This window comes from Photinus pyralis, unplaced genomic scaffold (assembly GCF_008802855.1).
Source record: "Photinus pyralis isolate 1611_PpyrPB1 unplaced genomic scaffold, Ppyr1.3 Ppyr1.4_LG7, whole genome shotgun sequence".
Taxonomy (NCBI): domain Eukaryota; kingdom Metazoa; phylum Arthropoda; class Insecta; order Coleoptera; family Lampyridae; genus Photinus; species Photinus pyralis.
The window spans coordinates 5,421,652-5,442,010 of NW_022170738.1; the positions used below are offsets into that span (position 1 = coordinate 5,421,652).

Sequence of the window (20,359 nt, forward strand, 5' to 3'; positions counted from 1 at the left end):
ATTATGATAATGTTTAAACGTCAAATTTTCGCTGCTTGAACTTATACTTCTCAATTTCTCGTTGGGTATCATTGAGCGATGCAGTTGGATTTGCAGCAAAATACGCCAGTACAGTTATTTCTTGTTCTTCAGAGTATACCACAGGCTTCCTTTTTTGTATTTTTGTTTGAAAGATACCTACCGTTATTCCTGAAATTTTGTAGTAATTTGCGAATTGTAGCCTCTGTGGGTTGCGCCTTGTCAGGGTATCTTTCGGAAAAGGACGACAAGTCCTGGCAGCTATTCGATTACATTCACCGTGTATTAATATTAAATTCAAAAATCTTCATTAGTGTAACCCAAACGAGCCATTATTGACGAGAAGTATAAGTTCAAGCAGCGAAAATTTGACGTTTAAACATTATCATAATAAAAACAAAAGAATAACATCAAGCGACTTAATTTTTTTATCAACTTTCCTCAAGAAGTAACTAAAACATGGAATATCTCGGAAACCGTTTGGAGCAGCTTTTGACATTTTGCATCAAATTAAAGGTCTGGGAAAAAGGAAAACAAGGGTTAAGAACAAAATGGGGGGTGCCATTTGAAAAAATGGAGTTACGGATATTTAAAAGTTTAAAAGTTGAGAGCTTTGAAAAAGTGACGTAGTCTCACTTTTTTAGACGGTTACGCATACCATAAGAAAATTCGATCTTTCCTTAATAAAGCATTGAAAACTGTTTTGCAATATCTCTCACCGTTTTCGAATAATAAATTTTTAAAGTTACCCCTGCAAATTCAATTTTTGACACAAAAACTTGAATATCGGCGAAGCCCTTGGAGCAAAGGGTCAACTATGGGGTATCGTTGTACTCCAAATTCGACGTAGAATCCGAAAATGTAGAAAAAATAGGGGGTCCCTATTTAAAATAACAAAGTTGATGGCTACTTCCGGTATTTCCGGAAGTGGCGCCATTTTGAAAATATTTTAGTTCAATTCATCATGTGCCAAAACCCTTAAAGGGCTTATCAGTTTAGCTTAATTTTCAAAGGTTTTCCATATCTTTCTAACCGACGCTCGTCAAGAATGACCCTGTATAAACTCCTATAATTTATTCGTTAGTTTACGATTTATTTACTGCACCCTCCGAGCGGCTGTAATGCCCCCCCGGAGAAAAATGCCTGAAAGAAACACTGGTTGTGTGACTTATTGAATTGGCACGTAGTGATTTTGTATGTTATATTTCGCTGCAATGGTTTGTACCTATCTTTCAGGAACTTTAGGTAATGAGTAACCGTGTTTTCGTTACTTGATATTTTCGTTTCAGGTTTTCAATGTTAGTTTATAGCCGGTATAGCTCGGGTTGTCTTTTAACTGTAGGCCACTGAATTTTTGCCAGTTTTCTCTCATAATGTTTTTTATTTTGTTTAGAAAATCTGCTAGAGTTAGTTTAGGTATCATAAATGACGATATTGATGAACCAGCTTCATTTGCTGCCCTCTTTGCTCTTATTAATTCTGTATGTCTTGAGCCAGCATCAAAAGTACTTTCGTTCCGGGTTTACATATTTGACTTGTCCCATTAATTAATAACTGCCCTTTTTACGGGGTTGGCAGTAAAGCAATTTTGCAGGGATTTTGTTGTTTTTTAAAGGCTTTTAATTTTGCTATGTCTTCCATGCTCTTCAATGCATTCTAAGAATCTCCATGTATTTATGTAATTATTGTCAATCACTGCACATCCCTTCGTTTTACCGCCGCTGCATGTTGTTACACAGAAATTATTTGTTCTCCCTTCAGCCTTTAGCTCTTCTTCTGCAGGTTTTAGTACGTCTGGTACCTGTTGTAAGTTTTCCCGGAAATTTGACGGTGTACTCAACTAGTTCCAGAGGATTCTCTGCTGGCCAAAATCGTCCAGCCAAGCAATACTTACAATGCGATTTTCACAATCGATGAGAGGTATTGCTCGGCATTTGCCTTTCCTATACCCCCAGCCCTGTTGATTTTAATTTTACATTTAGCTATTATTTGGTTGATGTGTTTGGCCCATGTTAGCCTGCTGTCTGGAATTACGCCCAGAGATTTGATCTCTTGCGTGTTTGGTGTTGGTAGTTACTTGTTTGGCACTTCATGTTTTAGCCTAAGCCGACAAAGGTGAAGACATGCCGATGTTATGTGTTTGATGTTTGTGATGTTTGTTCACTGTTGTAAGATGTACTGAGCTTTGCCTTCGTATAACTCCAGTCGGCTGGGGTTTAATTACATAATAAATTGTAAAGATGAAATTACAATGTAGGCAACTTGTGTTGCATCTTCTGGTTCTGTAGACACCGCCGACGATTTTTAGTCTGAGGGTGTTTGCACATTATGTGACAGCGTTATACCGCACTGAAATCGTGGGTTGTTTCTACAAACAGACGATTTTTTATTGGACCAATTATTGTACCGCCGCGCCGCCCCGCCCAGTGTTGACAATTTGACATTTATTTCCTAGGAGCGTGGACGTAACGAAAGAATTAATAACAAACAAAAGAATTTATTTTAGAACTCAAAACGCAATAAATAATCAAGAAAAACTTGAAAAAAAGACAGGCGGACGCCCATTACATCTACTCCACACACAGGTGGTCGACACAAATAAACAAAGAAAATCATACAATTCTTACAGTTTTTCAAATAACAATTAATTAATAATTAATTAATTAATAAGTACTGATGCAGAAACAGTCGCTGACAGATTCAAGAAAACTTTACTACTTTTCTACTCGATTGATACAATGATAACACAAACTGGCTGAATTAACACAATTACAAATTTTCGGTGCGATGGCTGTTAAAAACGGAGAACATTTTTTATTAATCTGAAGAACCTTCCAACAAAGTTTCGTTATGCACTACAAACTGTTTTTCCCAACCGACGTAACCTCTTCGTTAACGAACAGACCAAATTAACTTTTCACAAGGCGTGAATTGCATCTGCACAGATAATTCTGAATAAGACGCGTCTTCAAACAAGCAGAAAAGCTTATTATTTTATAAAATTAGCGTACAAGACGTACACGCTAGGGACTTGAACAACTCCGTCTCTTACATATTTTTGCTTACAAAGCACCCAAACACCCATAACACCAGTGAACTTTCGTGATAACAACGTGCTTATCGCGTCCGAGCAGATAAAGCTTAAATGCACTCTGCCAAACCTTGTCAATTCAGAACCGAGTCTCTTTTGGCAGCAACGTAACGACTAATCGCAGTTCTCAGTACGACACGTGTGCAAGCGGTGTGGTGGTGGTGTGTTGAGTAGTTACCCTTGCTCGTGTCGATTAATTAGCTGTAATTGAATCAGTTATTTACAACGGTGAACAGGTAGGTACGTACATTCCGGAAGTATGGGAGGTCAAGGAGGCATTCTCGTTTTTTTTTTCTTTTAGGTACTGAACCCCTACACATGGTTGTAAATCACTGTATACTTTCTACGCAACGTTATAGTGCCCTTCTGGTTTCCAGATAAGGGCGGCTAGGATTTACCTGGCATACGTCCCTGAAAAAAATCTATTCAAACAACCCTTATCAAGAGCCAGTTAAGTCTTTTATCTATCACGGAGGACTGTGTCAATCGTGTTCGAGTCAGGATTATCGATCTAAAGCGCGAACCCAAAAAATCACGGCAGTACTAGGTATCAGAAGTCGGTAGCTATTTCCCTACCCGAATTGTTTTTACGGCTAGCAAGGCAAGTAAGGTGGGTAATGGAATCAAAATAGGCCTGTTCAGAAAATAGTAATAATTGAATGAAACGGAACGCTCTCAGGGATCTGGAAAAATTAACAGAATAGTACATTTTTCAACGAGCGTAGAATGGTGGCTATAATTCACTCGGATAAAATTTGAGCGAGTGATGGAATCATCTAAGTAAATAAGTCATTCACTTTCTCTACGACTAATACAAGAAATGTATATATTTGCGTATACTGCCTTTTTTGGGGAAATTTTTTGAAAGAAGAAAAATTCTCCTTATGTGATGGTTTTTTCCGTCTGTCTGTCCGTCTTTCTGTTCCTAGTCTATCTCGTGAACGAAAAGAGACAGCGACGTCAAACATTCGCCAATCGATTTCTACGAGTTGAACTATCAGAGCTATTGAATATGAGCCGGATTAAATGTCTGTTTTGCGATTAACGAGTCTTGCAAAAAGGGTATCAATGAAAATTATGTGAAACAGCAGCAGAAATGAGTTGTATATTTGACGTTTCAAATGGCGACTTGCAGGGTTGCTAAAATACGCTCTTGTCAGTGATGTCCAAAGGAATGTGATTTTTTCATATTACCGCCAATACTGAAAAATCAAATACGCAACAAGAATCAGTGCATTATTTAATAGTCGTAGCGAGAAGTATTCTGGTATCTGTCGGGAATGTACAGGAATAATGATTAATAGATAATCGAATCTGGAATACACGGAATACGGTTCTGGATTGATATCTGGTCGGTTAGTGAGCTTTGATAAATGTCTCGGGAAACATTCCTGGTTAAATACAATATCCTGTTTGTTTCAGGGACAAGGGGAAGCACAAACAAGTGGGCCACTACGAAGGGATTCAATTTCAAAGGATGCGGACATCTAACGGAGGAATTTTACAACACTTACGTTTTGAACAGAGTCGAGAAGAATCATGTGTCATTGTTGTGATTTCAGTCTTTGGAAAGATATCACATTCAGATAACTAAGTGTACATTGCCTTAGAAACAACACAATCCTGGTTCTTCTTGTGGAACTCGTTCATGTAAAAGCTTTTGGGCGCATACTGTTAATTGTGAATATTCTGATAATGTATAACTTTGGATGTGAGTGAAAGAATATTTGTGTCGTGTAGCTGTAGTTTATGAGGTGCGTAAGATTTTTCATCAATTACTTTGACAATTTTATAATTTTTTTAAATGCCCAGAGGATCCATAGTTTCAGTGCGCTTCCGCGAAGACGGGTTAAACCTAAACTAAAAAAAATTGAATTCGTAAAATCTAAGCTCCTTATCATAAGTATTTTCTTCGTTTGCCCGATTTTTTTCAAAGTCATTTATTATCCCACGGACACTACCAATATCGAACTTTTAGGAAGATTAATTCAAAACGTGGAAGACGGAATTCGTCCTTATAGCCTTTGCGTCCAAATGGTTATTTAATACCGAATTAAAATATTCTGCGTACGAGAAAAATCTTTAGTAGTCATTTTAAGGGTGGTTGGGTTTAAATATGTTGTCGATTCCCATTTTATTTTTGCAAGTAGACTACGACGCCATCCGATGGCTATCGAATCACCTCTCACAGCTTTCCAAATTTGGTTTATAGCTCTAAAAAGTTCTCATAGTTCAACTTTTATTCACGTCCGAAAGAAGATTGTAGAGATAACTAAATTAAAGATTCCGTTGTCATTTATGTCAAACTCAAGCCTCTTAATGCTGAGGTTAACGTTCACTTGGCTGTGTGTATGCATTTGCAAAATGGTTAAAGGCAAGCACATCCACCGCGATAGTTACCGTTAAAATATCTCTCTGATATTTTCTATGCATACCTACGGTCCTCCGAAAGTAATTTAAGATCATGCGAAATGCTTTTCGAGTAACTATCCAATGCGTTTACGTCACCTTATATATGTAAAATTCAAATGAAAGATGTACGTAATACAAACCTAAAGTAGGTACAATTTACCGCTTCTCATGAAACAATATACTCCTTAAACGTAAATCGTGGGACCAAGTCTTTCTTAATTATAATAGAATACCAATCGTGAAGCGATCAATAGTTCACCGTCATTAATTTTCCATAGAGAAAGCTGTTTTTCGCTTGACAATATGTGGAATGTCGAATCATCGCTTTCTCGCTACCGCATCCTCCTTGCAGTTCGAGGCCCATGAAAAAGCAAAAAAAATATAATAGGGAAAAACTTGCAGTTACCAAATTCTATGTCGATCGCACTATTTCCAACATCGATACTTACCTCACCCGAAACAAAATGTACGAGTTTCATTCTGGTCCATGGAACTTATAAAATGACATTGTTGGTGCTTAAAATTTAAAAGTTGTCTTTTATCAGCTGTGATGTGTTGTCGATTCGCAAGTCAATTTGTATGAAAATGTTTCGGTGATTAAGTTTTTTGCTCGTGGAACAGAATAATTTAAGATCGTCCATTTAAAACAGGTGTCTGTTTTAATTCAAATAGAAAGGCACATTTACTTTCACTGTGGGACGCAGATTGGCTGGCTGCACTGAACGCCCAACGCGATACACAATGTTGCACTATGAATAGAAAAAGTGTGTTTTTTCTACGACCTCCCTGGAAATCAGGTCATAGCTAATTTAGGAGGCATGATATAGTACCCATTACCTACACCCGTGCGTAATGAAAGCAATTAGAATAGATCATGTACGTTAGGAAGTGCACAAATGTCAAAACTGTCAACAGACGTCGTTTTGGATTTTGCCTTATTTTAATTTCGAAATTCACGGAGGTTGTAGAAAAACTGTGGTACTGTGGTACGTAATTCGGTTTTAATTCAATTCTACTATTTCAACATTATGACCTAATATACTATTATTCAATGGTTATTTAGCCTACCTAAAAAAACATTGGCACTCAAATTTACACGGCCTAGAAGAGTTTAAACTAAGACCGCCAGAATGAAATTTGCATGTGTGCCTTTTTTATGTAGGGAAATACAGGCGTAGCAGTCTCCTAGCAGCTTAGCGTCGTATACAATGTTTTTCAGCCACCATTGGCTAGAATTTCCACCAGTAACGCCGCCATTGGGTATATTTGCTGCTCAACTTGAGTAATGAGTGACCGCGCATTTTGCTGGTGTGACGTGTATCACCCTGTTACAGAGTCTCTGTAATGTAGTTCTGAAGGCGCTCTAGAAGGAGATCTCTTCGAAGATTGCAAGAATTATTGCAAAATTTCAAAAATAATCATACGGCTTTAAACAGATTTCTACGCCAATTTCTAAGAAAGCTTCTGAGCGAAGATTTTTACTAAAATGTGGTGGCCTTCGGGAAAGGCTTGCGGCGTGATCTACAGGAAAGTGATTACAAAAAAAATTCCTAGGCAGGCTTGTAAAGTCGTCAAAAAGGAAACTTCGATAAAATTTAGAGAAAGATGTTTTGTAAAAGAATTTGAGGAAGAATATCCTCCCTATTTTACTAGGCATCCATAAACCTTCCGAAAACGGAGAATATTTTGAAGGTTTGCGGAAACGTTTCTAATACAATTACATGGTACACGCAGTATACAGGCCTACTGTGACAGCATTTTAGAGTGAGAACCTCGCAGTCGTGTATATCTAGATACGCCTCGGTCTAAAACTTGGTATCATCTACAGTGTGAAACTACGTCTTAATACGTGTCTATCATGACGTTACTTTTTAAGGTTTTTTAATGAGTTATTCGTTAAGGGGCCGGTGAAAAGGCAATTTATAAGACAGCGACTTCTATTAACAGTTGACATTCCAAAGCATCCAAAACAACCAATTACCATCTAATCATTCAACTACTGTTTATTTCACATTAGTCGACAGTTGCTTTAGGCAGTGAAAAATTAAATAACTAAACGAATACTAACAAAAAAAAAGAAGCTAAAGTAGTTGGTTGGTACAGATTAATTGATCTTGTATTGTTTGTCTTTATGTTTCATTCATACGTAGCTCTATTATAATAACCGCCACACATTCGCGTATGTGTTGCTTCCATGTAAAATAATCCAAATCTATTCACAGGATCGAAAACAGACAATTCTGATAGAGTACTACATATGACAGAAACGGTGTCGTCCCAAGAATTCACTTTTACAAAACTGAGCAAAAACTCATACAACACAACCACACTGATCGTGTACTACAGTATAGTGTAACTTTAATACCAAATACCAGTAGTAGTACTGTTTTAATAGTTCGTTTTTCAGATTGAAAGAATACAATGTACCTATAAAACCCCTTTAGCGCGTTTGCTAAAGAAGTTGGGTGCGCACTTTCTCTGTGCGTCCGTCTGTCCGTGGCCTTAACTACTTCTACAGTTTTCAATATATTTAGTTCGTTCTTTTGAATTCGGTAACTTACTTATATCTCTGGCACCTGCGTTAAGAAAAATCTTGGAGATTAATGCGCTTCTAGTAAAGACAAACATATCGCATATAGTAAAAATCAAGTATGTGCATGGATTTCTTATTTATAGATATTGAAATTTTAACCATAGAAGCTTCTAGTAAAGAAAAACGTTCCTCATATAGTGAAAATCAAATGTGCCATACGCAAACTGCGCAATGTTAACTTTCTTACTGAGATAATTTCGTTGAAACTTTAAGAACATATTCCATATTGTACAAATAATATGCGCGCGTTCCAACTTTCTTAGTTAGGGAGATATTTCTTTGAAATTTTAACCATAGACGCTTCTAGTATCAAAAAATATAGCGCACATAGCTATAGCCTTTTGGAAAATACTGATAAATGGAAAATGCGCTAAAGTTACTCACCGTAGCTTAGGGCGAAAACCTTTCACTTGCTTTAAGCTTTGTCATTGGGAATGTATTTGGCAACTTTCTGTTTTTATGGCTTAATTCCCGGAGCTCTTGTTAATAACCCATTTTTCAATAACTCTAGCATTTTAATGTATCTAGGGATATGCAATAAAAATCCTAGAAAAGTCCGCCTCTTGCATGATATCAAAATCAACCTAAAAAGGTCATTTTTAATTATGACGTATGTGAAGTGCTCCTGATTTGTAACATTTTGTAATTGTAACTAGTTTTAGAGACTTAAGTGGGAAAGCATGCATATCTATACTTGACGATATAATGGGCTCCAGTGTTTCTCAACCGTATGTGGTGCAGGGACCGGCGAAGGATAAGTGTGTATGTTTGAGGACCGGGGGGTCGGAAAAAAGAAGAGGGGGGTCGGAAAAAAGAAGAGGGGGGTCCACCCCCGGAAAATTTTTTACAAGCTGGGAGACACGGTTTTCGCGTTCCCAATTTGTACAAAAGTCATTTTTCGTGGGTGGAAATGCGTTTATGAATAACACCATTTACAAAGGTACCCCAATTACATATGAATTGGCCTACGTAAATGGTCTTATTTATAAAGCGCATCTTCTAGCGGATAATTTGTACTTTGTGCAATGAGTCCCACGTCAACTTATTTGACCGCGATGTGTGGATTTTTCGCGGACCGGCAAAGATTCTTTGCGGACCGGTAGCGGTCCGCGGACCGGCGGTTGAGAAACACTGGGCTAAACTATTCCATAATATATGATGTATTTTTTTAATATTTGCTCGAAAGGGAAAAATAAAAGCAAAAAAATGCTTTCGTTCTAACGCGTGTAACTTTAGCGCATTATCCATGCTTTGATCAGTATTTTTAAAAGGCCATAGCTATGTGAACTATGCTTTTTTTACTAGAAGCATCTATGGTTAAAATTTTATAGAAATGTCTCAGTAAATAAATTGCGCAATTTTCGCATGCGCACATCTGACCTTAACTATATGCGACGTTTGTCTTTACTAGAAGCATCTGTGATAAACATTTAAAAAATAAGGTATATAGGGTGTTGCATTTAAAAAATACCAACATTTGGTGCAATCTCAAAAACGGTGGTAAAAATATCTAAAAGAATAACAGTGTTTACAACCTCCTAAAAAATCAAACTTTTCGTTTTCACCCTGTATTCCAGGAAACAAATGATTGAGTCTGTTTGTGGTATAAGTTTCACAAAAAAAGTGGCACAGCCTGGGCACAGGGTCGCGAAAACGGCACGTCTCTGCTGAGATACGCCACAGTCTCAACCAAAATAAGACAAACGGTCACTAAAAAGTGAATAATAATAAATTAAACATAGCATGTGCAAAACTAAATTTTAAACTGATGTTAGTTTTGCTTTTATTTAGAGTGTATATGCATGAAATTTCATTTAATTGCTTCCATAAATAAGAAAGTTGGCTCTGCACATCCTACACAAAACCAAATTTGAAAAATGGCGCTACATTTTTTGCTTTTATACCAAGTGGCTATGTATCAAATTTCATTTGAATGCCTCCATAAATAAGAAAGTTGGCACTGCGCATGCGCAAATCCAAATTTTGAAACTGGTGTTAAATTTTATTCTAAGTGGCTATACAGTGTGTCCCTGGATGGACTGAACAAGAGGGAAACAATTTTTAATTTTAACTTTACGCAAAAATGTCATTCTTTATAAAAATTTTTGCTTGCTTCAAAACCACCTATTCTGAAATAAAAATCTAGATATTCCTTTTAGCAGCTGAGAAAATTACAAAAAACGCAAAATCTACATCGGAAATTTTTCTAAGTTGCATGTTTTTGATTAAATCAATCATTGTATCTTCCGTGGCAACCTGATAAGCAAATCAAGTTAAAAAAGACACCTTAGAGCTTAAGAAAAAGAATTTTTGGATAAAGTTAAAATTAAAAATTGTTTCCCTCTTGTTCAGTCCATCCGGGGACACACTGTATATCAAATTTCATTTAAATACCTTCATAAATAAGAAAGTTTGCAATTTTGGTCTGTAAATGGCCGAGATGCACAAAGGGCACTGTGAATGTTGAACGATCAGACTCAACTTTTGTTTTGTATAGCTAAAGCTATGCGCATATTGAATTTTATGCAATTCGGTTCATAACTAACGGAGATGCGAAAAGGGCCTACTTTATTTTTTTGGTCTACATTGCCAATTCACGAACTCCGATCTACAAATTTTATAAAAAATCCACCTGCAAAATGTCATCGTAGTCGGTCCATTCGTTTATGAGTTATCGTGCTAACGGACGGACGGACGGACAGACACCGCAAAATTATAAACTCGCTAGGTGCTCATTAATAAACTCTTAAAACGGATCTAAAAAAGCGGCAAAGCACCTCTTGGTGTGACCTTACGGCGTAATTGGATTTGACCCATTTTCAATGCTTGTTACATGTGATATATAGGTCAACTGTTCAAAGTTTGAACCGGATCGGCCCAAGAGTTGGCAGTTCTTTTGTTTACGGACAGACGAATTCGCCCTATAAAACTTGCATCTCTTTGCTGCACCGCTCAATAACGAGGTCCTAAGGGTCCCTGGTCCAAATCCGGGTTCGGGCATGGATATTTGTAAATATATAGTGGGTTAGGGTTGGTAGAAAAGTCTTGGCTGAAACCACGGCCACTCAAAAATAAAGGCAAATAAAAAAAAAGTCGTATAAAACTGAAGATTTTTTAGTATCCTCTTCTTAAAAAAAGTCATCCCGGAAACATGTCAAACATAAGCCTATCAGTAAACCGGGTGATCCAAAATAACTAAAATCAGTTTGAACTTTGAAATTGGCACTTAACATTTGTAGTGTTTGGCATTGATCAACATTGTTTTCCCCAACCGTAACCACGATCCATTAGCGGTGATTTTTTACGTGTAATCACTAGGCCAGGCATCAGTATTTTCAAAAAGGGTCCAGGGTTGTAAAATTAAAAGGCTTGAGATCGTCCACAGCGGTTTATTCATTTAGGGTATATTAGCTTCTGTACCTCTTTACACCTTACCATAGGGTTGAGCACCACCCAGCTTCTGTAAATACGTTACTCTCCCTCTATAAAACTGGAAAGATGTAAGAGAAATAACAGTAAAATTAAATTAACGAAAAAACTACTGGTTTTATTACACTTAAAATCCATTGAAATTGTCTCCCAAATTGAATAACGTTGATACATAAAATATTCTCTTATAATATGAATTTATTATATAACCCTGTAGGGCAAAATAGTTAAGTAGTAAATAGTAAAGTAAAGTAAGTAAATAGTTAATCCGTTAAGACGTTAAAGGTTTACGGAAGTTGTTCCCGATGATTGTCCATCCTCGGTGTGAGTAACTTTTCGTGACTCAGTGCCCTATTTCTCATAATGGGTTGGCACCAAAATGACCGCTCGCTGTCGGTAGATGTTGAGGTAAGCCAAGGGCTTCGGTAGTCGCAGGTTCTGAGGTGAAAACTGTACATAACGAAAACTTGGCTGGTTCTCTCACACAAAACTTGTTTTTCGGTATATAATTGGTTTGCAAGTGTATGGAGCGTGAACCCTCTTAAATAAGAGGGGTTCTCAAAGATGAAGCAACGATTGTCGATGGAAATTACAGCCGAAACATCAAAAGTTTACGCACATGGGAGCACAGGCGAATCCCGCCCAAACACTGCGGAATTCCTAAATTCGCCAGAGATCGATATATTTGGAACATGGCAATTAGAATCCCATGCATTCTACCTTACGCTTTCATTTTTTTTCGACGTGTATTTCGATGCTGCTTACAAAGAAAATAAGATGAATGAACGTTAAAGCTCTAATACCTGCACAGAACAGTTGCAAATTGCGTCGGTAGGTAGTGCCTCCTATACGACCGTTTTAGATGTTACGGGGGTTCTCCGACAAGTAATAATACCGTGAACAATAATAAGGTACGTAACGGAGATAATAAATCGTTACAGGGTATAGTGCTAACAAACCACTAAATGACGAAGCGCAAATAAGAAATTAAGCTCTGATCGCAAACTGAACTGTAGAGTTCCCTATGGTTTCATACTTGGGCGTCCTTTGTTCTCTGCTTTTCCAGACCTTTAAATCTATAAAGGAACGATCATTCTTACGCGAATATTAATGCTTATGTAATCAATTTGCTACAGGTAATTCATTACATATAGTTTAGAGAAATGCAAACTCATCGGCAACGGATAATATCTAGATTAAATGTTCAGATTAACAAGTCAGCCTTTGTCATTTCTTAGTCATGCCAAACATTTTGATTTAATTAATTTTAAAATATGACGTTATGTTTTTAAACGTGCTATAGAAAGTGGCAGTTTCTTCGTGCTTCTGTGTTCTGATGCGCTACCTACATATAATTTAAAAATTGGTGTTTGTCGACTCGTCCTAAAACATTCACGTTCTAAGCAATAAATGAATGGTATTATGTCAAGTGTATTTTTCACGATCTTGTCTAATTAACTAATGCTTTATAACTTAATGGTTTAGTGGAGGAACAGATACGGATTGTATGAATGTTTGAATTATTTTTATTTGCTTTAAAGATGTAATTTATTATTATAACTATCTTTAAGTACATATTTTACAGCTCTTTCCATTTCCAATAGAATTATTAACCACAAACGAATTACCACTTATTGATTGAACGAGATTAGTGGAACAGAAGACTCATCCACATTGTGTTAGTTACATTGTTGTATAAGATTTCTTCCTTGTTGTTAACATTCCTGTAATTATAAACGCCATATAACGCGTTCCGCCATGCGTGCGCGGTGTGCATCCTATTGATGAAGCTATGTTAAAATTCTGGGTAATTATTCGCGTCTTAATTACAGTACTCTAATATTGATAACGGAAAAATGTTTATGCAACTATCGGTCCGGCGCAAATGATAGGTCGTGATTCATTCTCCGTTTTATTAATTATTGTTCGCTATATCGGATCGTAGGCCAGTACGAGCACGTTCCGCTTCCAAATTTGGTACCACGCAAAGACTCCACGCACTATTACGGGTCATTATTGGAATACGTATTGACAATTAGCTTGAAAATCAATTTTACTTTTTACCACACATAACCAACAAACCGTTACCGATACTGCTAAATATTGTTTAAAAAAGTCACCATGACCCGTATGCTCTATTTCATTTAAAACTACGCCGCCGCCGGCGAGGAAGGGTAAATATGAATATATTTGCTTGATGTATTCTGACGACATTTTGACAAGTTGCGGTTGAGAAGAGGGTGTTGGGTAACGAGAGCATCAGGCCAGTGTATTTATAATGCGAAATATTTAAATTTCAAGTCGGGAGTAAGTAAGTAGATGAAATCATAGTCCATAGAAAATCTGTACTGAAGAGCATAAGAAAATTACTTAAATACCTAAACGTAGCACATCTTGTGTGACGTCGTGTATAAGTATTTATCTCGACCGGTGAATATCCACGCTTCGTAGTGCACGGACCTTTATATAAAACCATTACACTGATACAATTTGAGGTTTTAGAGATTATTGCGCAACAAGATCGCGGTATGAACGCTGCAAAGATGCTGCAGTGTACACTAGTGTTTTTGTCAGTTGCAACACTATTAGGAAGTGCACAGGAACCCATCGCTTTTAAACGGATACGCGAGTGTTTGTTAAAGCCTCAAGTCGTCGTGTGTTTGAAAGAGGAAGCCGTCGATATTTTAAACAGAACCATCATGAACGAAAAACCGATGCGTTTCTTTGACATGATAGACATCGAGAAGGATCCTAACTACAAGTGCAATACATCAGTAAATGATTTACCTGAAGACCTCAATGAAAGGAGCGCGAAACTCAATGATATTCTCTACCACCAAGTGGAGGATCTCTTTGAGTCGAGAACCGTTAGATTTAGCTTGGCAAATGTCATAGAAGGTGAGTTGAACTCTTCTCATTAAATTAATAACATTTGTACCCCCAGGCAGGAAAAAGAAGGACAAGACCGGAAGTATGCTAATGATGGGCGGATTGGCAATGGCAGGGATGATGGGCCAAATGTTTATGGGTAAAATTGCTTTTTTGGCTGGAGCCGCATTGCTTATTGCAAAAATGGCACTAATGATGTCGGTTATGAGTGCGCTTAGAAAGACTGGTGGAGGTGGTGGTGGAGGAGCTGAACACATTGTATACGCCACAAGCTCCGATTCCGGTGGGTACGGTCACAGTCATGGGGGATGGCATCGCAGCTTGACTAATCCAGATCCAACGTTGGTGTATGCCGGACAAATGCCAACTGACTCTAATTACGTTTTCTAGCTTCCTTCTGCTTCCTTAGTTAGGTATTTATCATCTGGCAATTATTACCTGCGCTTTAATTTACTAGAATTAAGGATTTTACTTATAATGAATGAGACTCTTTTTCAGTTAAATTATTATATAAGCATCGTACCAGTTGTAGTTTTTTTCAACTGTCGGATGCATCAACAAGTTTATGACCAACAATAAACAAGCCATAACGTTATGGATATTGCTGTAATAAATTTTATTGTAAACATTTGTAAAAGACTAATTTTAATTATTACATTATAGAATTCCGTTAGAATGTCAAAACTGTTTCGCATTCTGTGCGGAATAAAGTCATTTAGGTTCAAAACTAACCGAAAAATTTGTTTGGTATGTTATAATGTCCTAATTATCTTAGGTTATGGACAGTTTTCTAGGACACGTTAAAGATACACAATGTCCATTCTGAAATATTAAATGAATGGTACAGGTGCAGAAATCGAATCGTGTATTACCTATGTAACAGGAGTAATTAAATAACGTAACAAGTTCTTGGCAATTTATGAAAATTTACATTGCGTGCAGTGTTTATTTAAATGAATAGATGCAATTACGAGTACACTGTAATTTTCTGATGAAGTTATCATTTGATTTGTGCATTTAATTAACATAGAACCGGCTGATGAAGTAAGTGAATATATTTTCAATTTACCATTTAGGGATCTTGCATACCTATGACGTAAAAATCGTTACCAAACATAAGAATGCATTCCAAATGTACCCAATTTTCAAAATTAGATACCCTTAAAGCTTTACGACGTTTAGGTTGTAGTTTCTTCAGGGTTAAAATCTAAAAAAGTTTTAAGACGAATTGATGCAATAAAAAAATTTGAAAAACGTATACCTATAGCAATACTTATATTTTCCAGCTGGAATATTTGCTTATTAACTTTCCCCAAAATACGCAAAAATAGTAGGGAATATTCTACGTATCAGAATCAGAATGATCGATCATATTGTAATAAAACCGGTATAATAAACGTTCAAAATAGATTCATTTACGGTGTTTCGTAGATGAATCCTATCGATTTTGAGCCCTCTTTGAAAACCTCCCTTTTTTGGGGAAAACTTTACTAAATCAACTTTCTTATTACTGGTGCTCTGGTGGGATCTTTTTGAAAAGTTAATGCCACCTCTTTCTAATCAAAGCAAACTAATCGCTTATGTCAAGCATGTAGGGGCGGGAGGGGGCAGAATTTCAGATGTGATTATCTCGAAAAAGGAGTGTTAGAAGAGGGTACTCACAAGGAGAGAATTGTACATGTAAATGCGAATAACTCAGAAAGGGAATGTCGGAAGAAGGTACCCACAAAGAGAAAATGATATGTGTAGATGAGACGCATCCATTGGTGTGGTTAAAACTGTAAATGCGAATTCTCGAAATCGGAATGTTAGAAGAGGGTATCTACGAATGATAGCTGCCGACGAAGCGATGCGTCGGTAGTACGGAAAAAGTATGTTTAGGCAATAAAACAGCCGATTTAACGTCTACTTCATAATAGTATATTAAGTATTAAGGTCAGTAGGTGTACTTTACTGGTTGAGGATAATAATTGCAAACCGAGAGCGCAGCTCGAGGTTTGCAATATTATCCGAAATCGGTTAAGCACCTACTGACCGTGGTGCTTACGCTATTTTTTGCACGATCAATTTATAATTGATATAAACTAAATTCGAATGTATCAATGTGGTAGCATCACAATGGGTTCAGTAATTTTTTGTGGGTTGCTACCAGTTACGTTTCTGTTTTTGAAAACAAAACAACACGTGCGCGAAACGTGGTTTGGTTGAGACTAAGTGAACATACCTAAATGATTCAGAAGATTTCGAAATAGAAGATGCATGGAGTATTGGCTGCGCATCGATCTCTCCCGAAAAATTTAAAAGTAGATATGAAGCCGCATATGATTCTTTCCTTAAATGGTGTGAAAGTAAATGTCAAACTGACATAAGTGAAAAAATTGTGTTAGCATATTTTGTTCAACGTAGTGAAGGATTGAAATGGCTTATGGTGTGATTATTCCATGTTGAAAATATGATTTTTCTAAGAAGGTGTGTTGATATTTCTAAATACAGTACGCTGATAGCATTTTTGAAAAGAAAGAACGTTGGGTATCAGCCAAAAAAATCTAGCGTTTTTTCTAAAGCAGATTTCCATAAATTTCTTACGGAAGCACCCGATGACACGTACTTGGTGAGTCATTAACTAACAAGATTGAAACCGCTCAGAAGATTTTATGTGGAACTCCAGGGAACCCTTCATCATCTTCGTTGCCATCAACAGAACCTGCTATTTCATACCGTACTAATTCAAATCCTCTATCGACTGCTGAGTGTGAAGAATCTGTAAACACCGTGTTTTCCAATTGTCTGTCTAATTCCCGAACTAATTTTTGTAACTTGCAAATTGTACATTTAACTTCTACATTAATAAACAATAATTTGATTTTTGACACATATCCTACTTGTCGCATGTTACTGTAACTGTCACTTGGTTGCTAAGCACGTTGCTATGATACACTTACCGCCCTAGGTTGGTAAGTGCACCTTACCGCCTTGAAAATGAATTAGTAAGTAGCCGACTATAACCGATCGTGCAAAAACGTATGTAATACCACTTTAAATGACCACGCTAGAATATCTAGACACTATAAAACTGTTTGTTTTGCAAATTCTTTTACATTCACGTATGAATTTGGACTGTGTGATAGTTAAGGTAATTGCTTGTTCCAGAAACGTTTACCACCACGAAAATATTGATACATATTTTTTAGCCGTACAGGTTGGAAACAAAAACATGGTTTTGCTGATTTGCAAGAAAAAATGTGGTAAGTATTTGGTAAGTTGACAATAATAATAAGATTCGATTTCTGATATTCACTTTCATTAAGACTTTAATATAGTGACAACTATTTATTTAGTAGGCATCGAGGTAGTGATACATACCACCAAGCTTTAGCTTTACAGTCCTTCAATATAGTCGCCAGCATTGTGTATACTGTACAACCCGTTTCCAACGATGTGGAAGTCGTAAAACACCTTTAGCAGCGTCTGTTCTGTTGATAGTTGGAATAATGGAGCGGTCAACTCCCACAAGAACTGTTCTGAGGCGAATGCCACGAAGTGGGCCCTTATCATAGGAATTAAGTCAAAGTCACAAGGGCTTAAGTCAGGGGACTACGGTGGATGGTACAGTACTTCCCAGCCCCCTCGATGGAACAAATCAGCCAGAGCTTGAGCTGCATGTGGCCGAGCATTGTTATTCAAAATGATAAGGGCGTAATTCAGAAAATTTTGACGTTCTTCGTTGAAGACTTTTATTCACCTTGCTACTGCAATGCAGATTCCCCGCCAGCTTCCTTCTTGAAGACCTTGATAACACTGTCATGCTGTATGACCTCTGTCACATTCAATCTTTATCCAACTCCATTATTCTTGTTTTGAAAGCATCGTGACCGCAAGGTAATACAAGGTTCAGTTCTTCGCCTTACTCCGATTGCGCCCGACATTGGAAGGGCGAATCTATTTGCTCAGAGGTAAGGTAGGTATGTAACTAATCTGTGGACAACGCGACATTCTTTGGTTTCGTTGCGTGGCGTCTTTACAATCACTATTTCAGTTCCAACCCTCGTATTTTTAAATTTGAACATTAAGATTTTCAGTCGAGCCGAGGCACTATCTCCTACGCCACTCCGGTTTGAGTCATGGCTTTCACCTTGGGATTTCTGCTGGTGACGTCACACCTTGAACTTTGATCCAAAGTCATGACCGTGAGTGTTGGTCATTGTCTCAACTTTTGGACCATATGGTACAAGGTCGTGCCCTGAGACTTCACAGACGGAAAAGTCAGCTTTGATAAAAAGTATTTCCCGATTGGGTAGCTAAGGTCACTCTGTAATTGGGCGCAAGTCTGTTGAGGGCCCAGAACAAATGGGACAATAAATAAGCGTTAGAAGAGAGATGGTGAAACTGATTAAACTGTTAATAACTAACTGGGATTAGAAACCTGTTTCGCATTCGAAAACAAGTTAACCTTGGAAAATCAAATGCTATTGTTTTATGGTACAAGGGCGTGGGAAATACGAGTATCTGGAGCTCGAACAAAAAAAAGGTCACCCTTTAATTACGGTATTAAAAACACGGCCTTGTGCCATAAAGGTCACCACCAAGGCCATCACGACCTTGGTCCAAAATCAAAACCATGCTCTTCGACCAAAACCCAAGGCCATGACTATATATTAATCTCAAAGACCATGATCTTCAGGGCTCAACGAGGGAAAGGATAAGGCCATGACCTCGGCCATAACCTTGGGTCAGTTAAACCACGACCCAAACGGTGGAACAAGGTGTCCTGGAGGAGACGCGGAGGAGGGGGGGGGGCTAATTCTCTTAATTTGTTTAAAAATACAACGAATTTAACAGTATAAACGTAAGGATACTCTTTCTACCAAAGTATTTGATAAACCGTGGGAAATGTTATTCCGGAAACGGCCTATTTTGGTTTTGATCCGTAACCATCTTCATGGTTGTTGAGGGTGTCAACAGTTTAAAAGAGGCATAACGGCTAGACAACATTTTTTTAAATTTTTTTCGCATACACTGGCCAAAATGGCTTAAAAAAACTTTACAAAAAAGTTCATTACAATTTTTTCGTGAGTTCCTTTGTTTTTGAGAAGTTTTGAATTGAAAAGTTAAACTATATATTTTATTTTTCTAAATTTGCATTTTTCTCTAAAAGTAAGCATCCTCGTTAGCATCCCAGTGAAAAATGTTAATAACAAAAAAGATGTGTCTTGATGAAATCTACAAAAGAAGCGAAAGCATAATAAAATGATTTTATTTTTGCGTACAAAGTCGAACAAGAAAAGGTTTTAGTATTTCCTCTATGGTATGGGTAACGTGACCATCAAGAAGGAGTAGAACTGGATCTTCCTTTGATGGCTTCACAGTTCACATACTTAATACAACGTTCCACCCATTCCACAAAAGGGGTAGACTGCATCCAGCCACATGGATTTCAGTGGGTGCACCGTCCAGCAATTTTGCCCTCATCCTAACACGAGGAAAAATTAGGAACGTAATCACCTGCAGAGGAGAATCATAATGCTGCAGTTATTAATTGGCCACGTTCTCCTGACGTTCCCATTTGTCTAAGGTTTCTCATAGGAAAATGACCTTCGAATGACTCTTGGGAACGTGATTTATCGGACCATTGGACCAAACTGATACTTGCCACTTGAATTAATTAAAAGACGAAAAAACTTCCAACTGCCACTTGATTGGAGAATGGAGCCCATTGCTCGAGCTACTGGTCTAGGCCCTGTGGATCTTAACCACAAATCTAGGTGCTGTTTGAGTTGTAGCTGGTCTCTTTAGACCAACTGAAATGCGACATGTCCCAATTATTCAGTAGTTGTAAGAGCAAATAAGCGGCTCTCTTCTTGGAAATCTATGTAACGGTATAAAAAATATATTATTTGATGCAAAATACTCTCCCCTACACACCTGTT

At 37.4% G+C, this 20,359-nt stretch overlaps 1 protein-coding gene across 3 annotated transcripts; it reads left to right on the plus strand.

Annotated features, from left to right (window-relative positions):
* The first annotated feature begins 13,479 nt into the window (after window positions 1-13,479).
* Window positions 13,480-15,428, plus strand: LOC116177431. 3 transcript variants are annotated; one of them, XM_031496408.1, is made up of 3 exons: window positions 13,480-14,441; window positions 14,488-14,845; window positions 14,931-15,428. In XM_031496408.1, the coding sequence occupies exons 1-2, from the start codon at window positions 14,072-14,074 to the stop codon at window positions 14,820-14,822; spliced, it is 705 nt and encodes a 234-aa protein (XP_031352268.1). In that variant the 5' UTR covers window positions 13,480-14,071; the 3' UTR covers window positions 14,823-14,845; window positions 14,931-15,428. The 3 variants fall into 3 exon arrangements, with proteins under 3 accessions (XP_031352268.1, XP_031352266.1, XP_031352267.1); XM_031496406.1 differs by having other exon boundaries at window positions 13,480-13,854; window positions 14,040-14,441; window positions 14,488-15,428; XM_031496407.1 differs by having other exon boundaries at window positions 13,480-13,854; window positions 14,046-14,441; window positions 14,488-15,428.
* The last annotated feature ends 4,931 nt before the right edge of the window (window positions 15,429-20,359 follow it).

Excerpts from the sequence above, each read along its gene's own strand:
- LOC116177431 (XM_031496408.1), top strand. The coding sequence starts at position 14,072 with ATGAACGCTGCAAAGATGCTGCAGTGTACACTAGTGTTTTTGTCAGTT. Across the intron at positions 14,442-14,487 it reads CTTGGCAAATGTCATAGAAG|GCAGGAAAAAGAAGGACAAG; the intron begins GTGAGTTGAACT and ends TTGTACCCCCAG.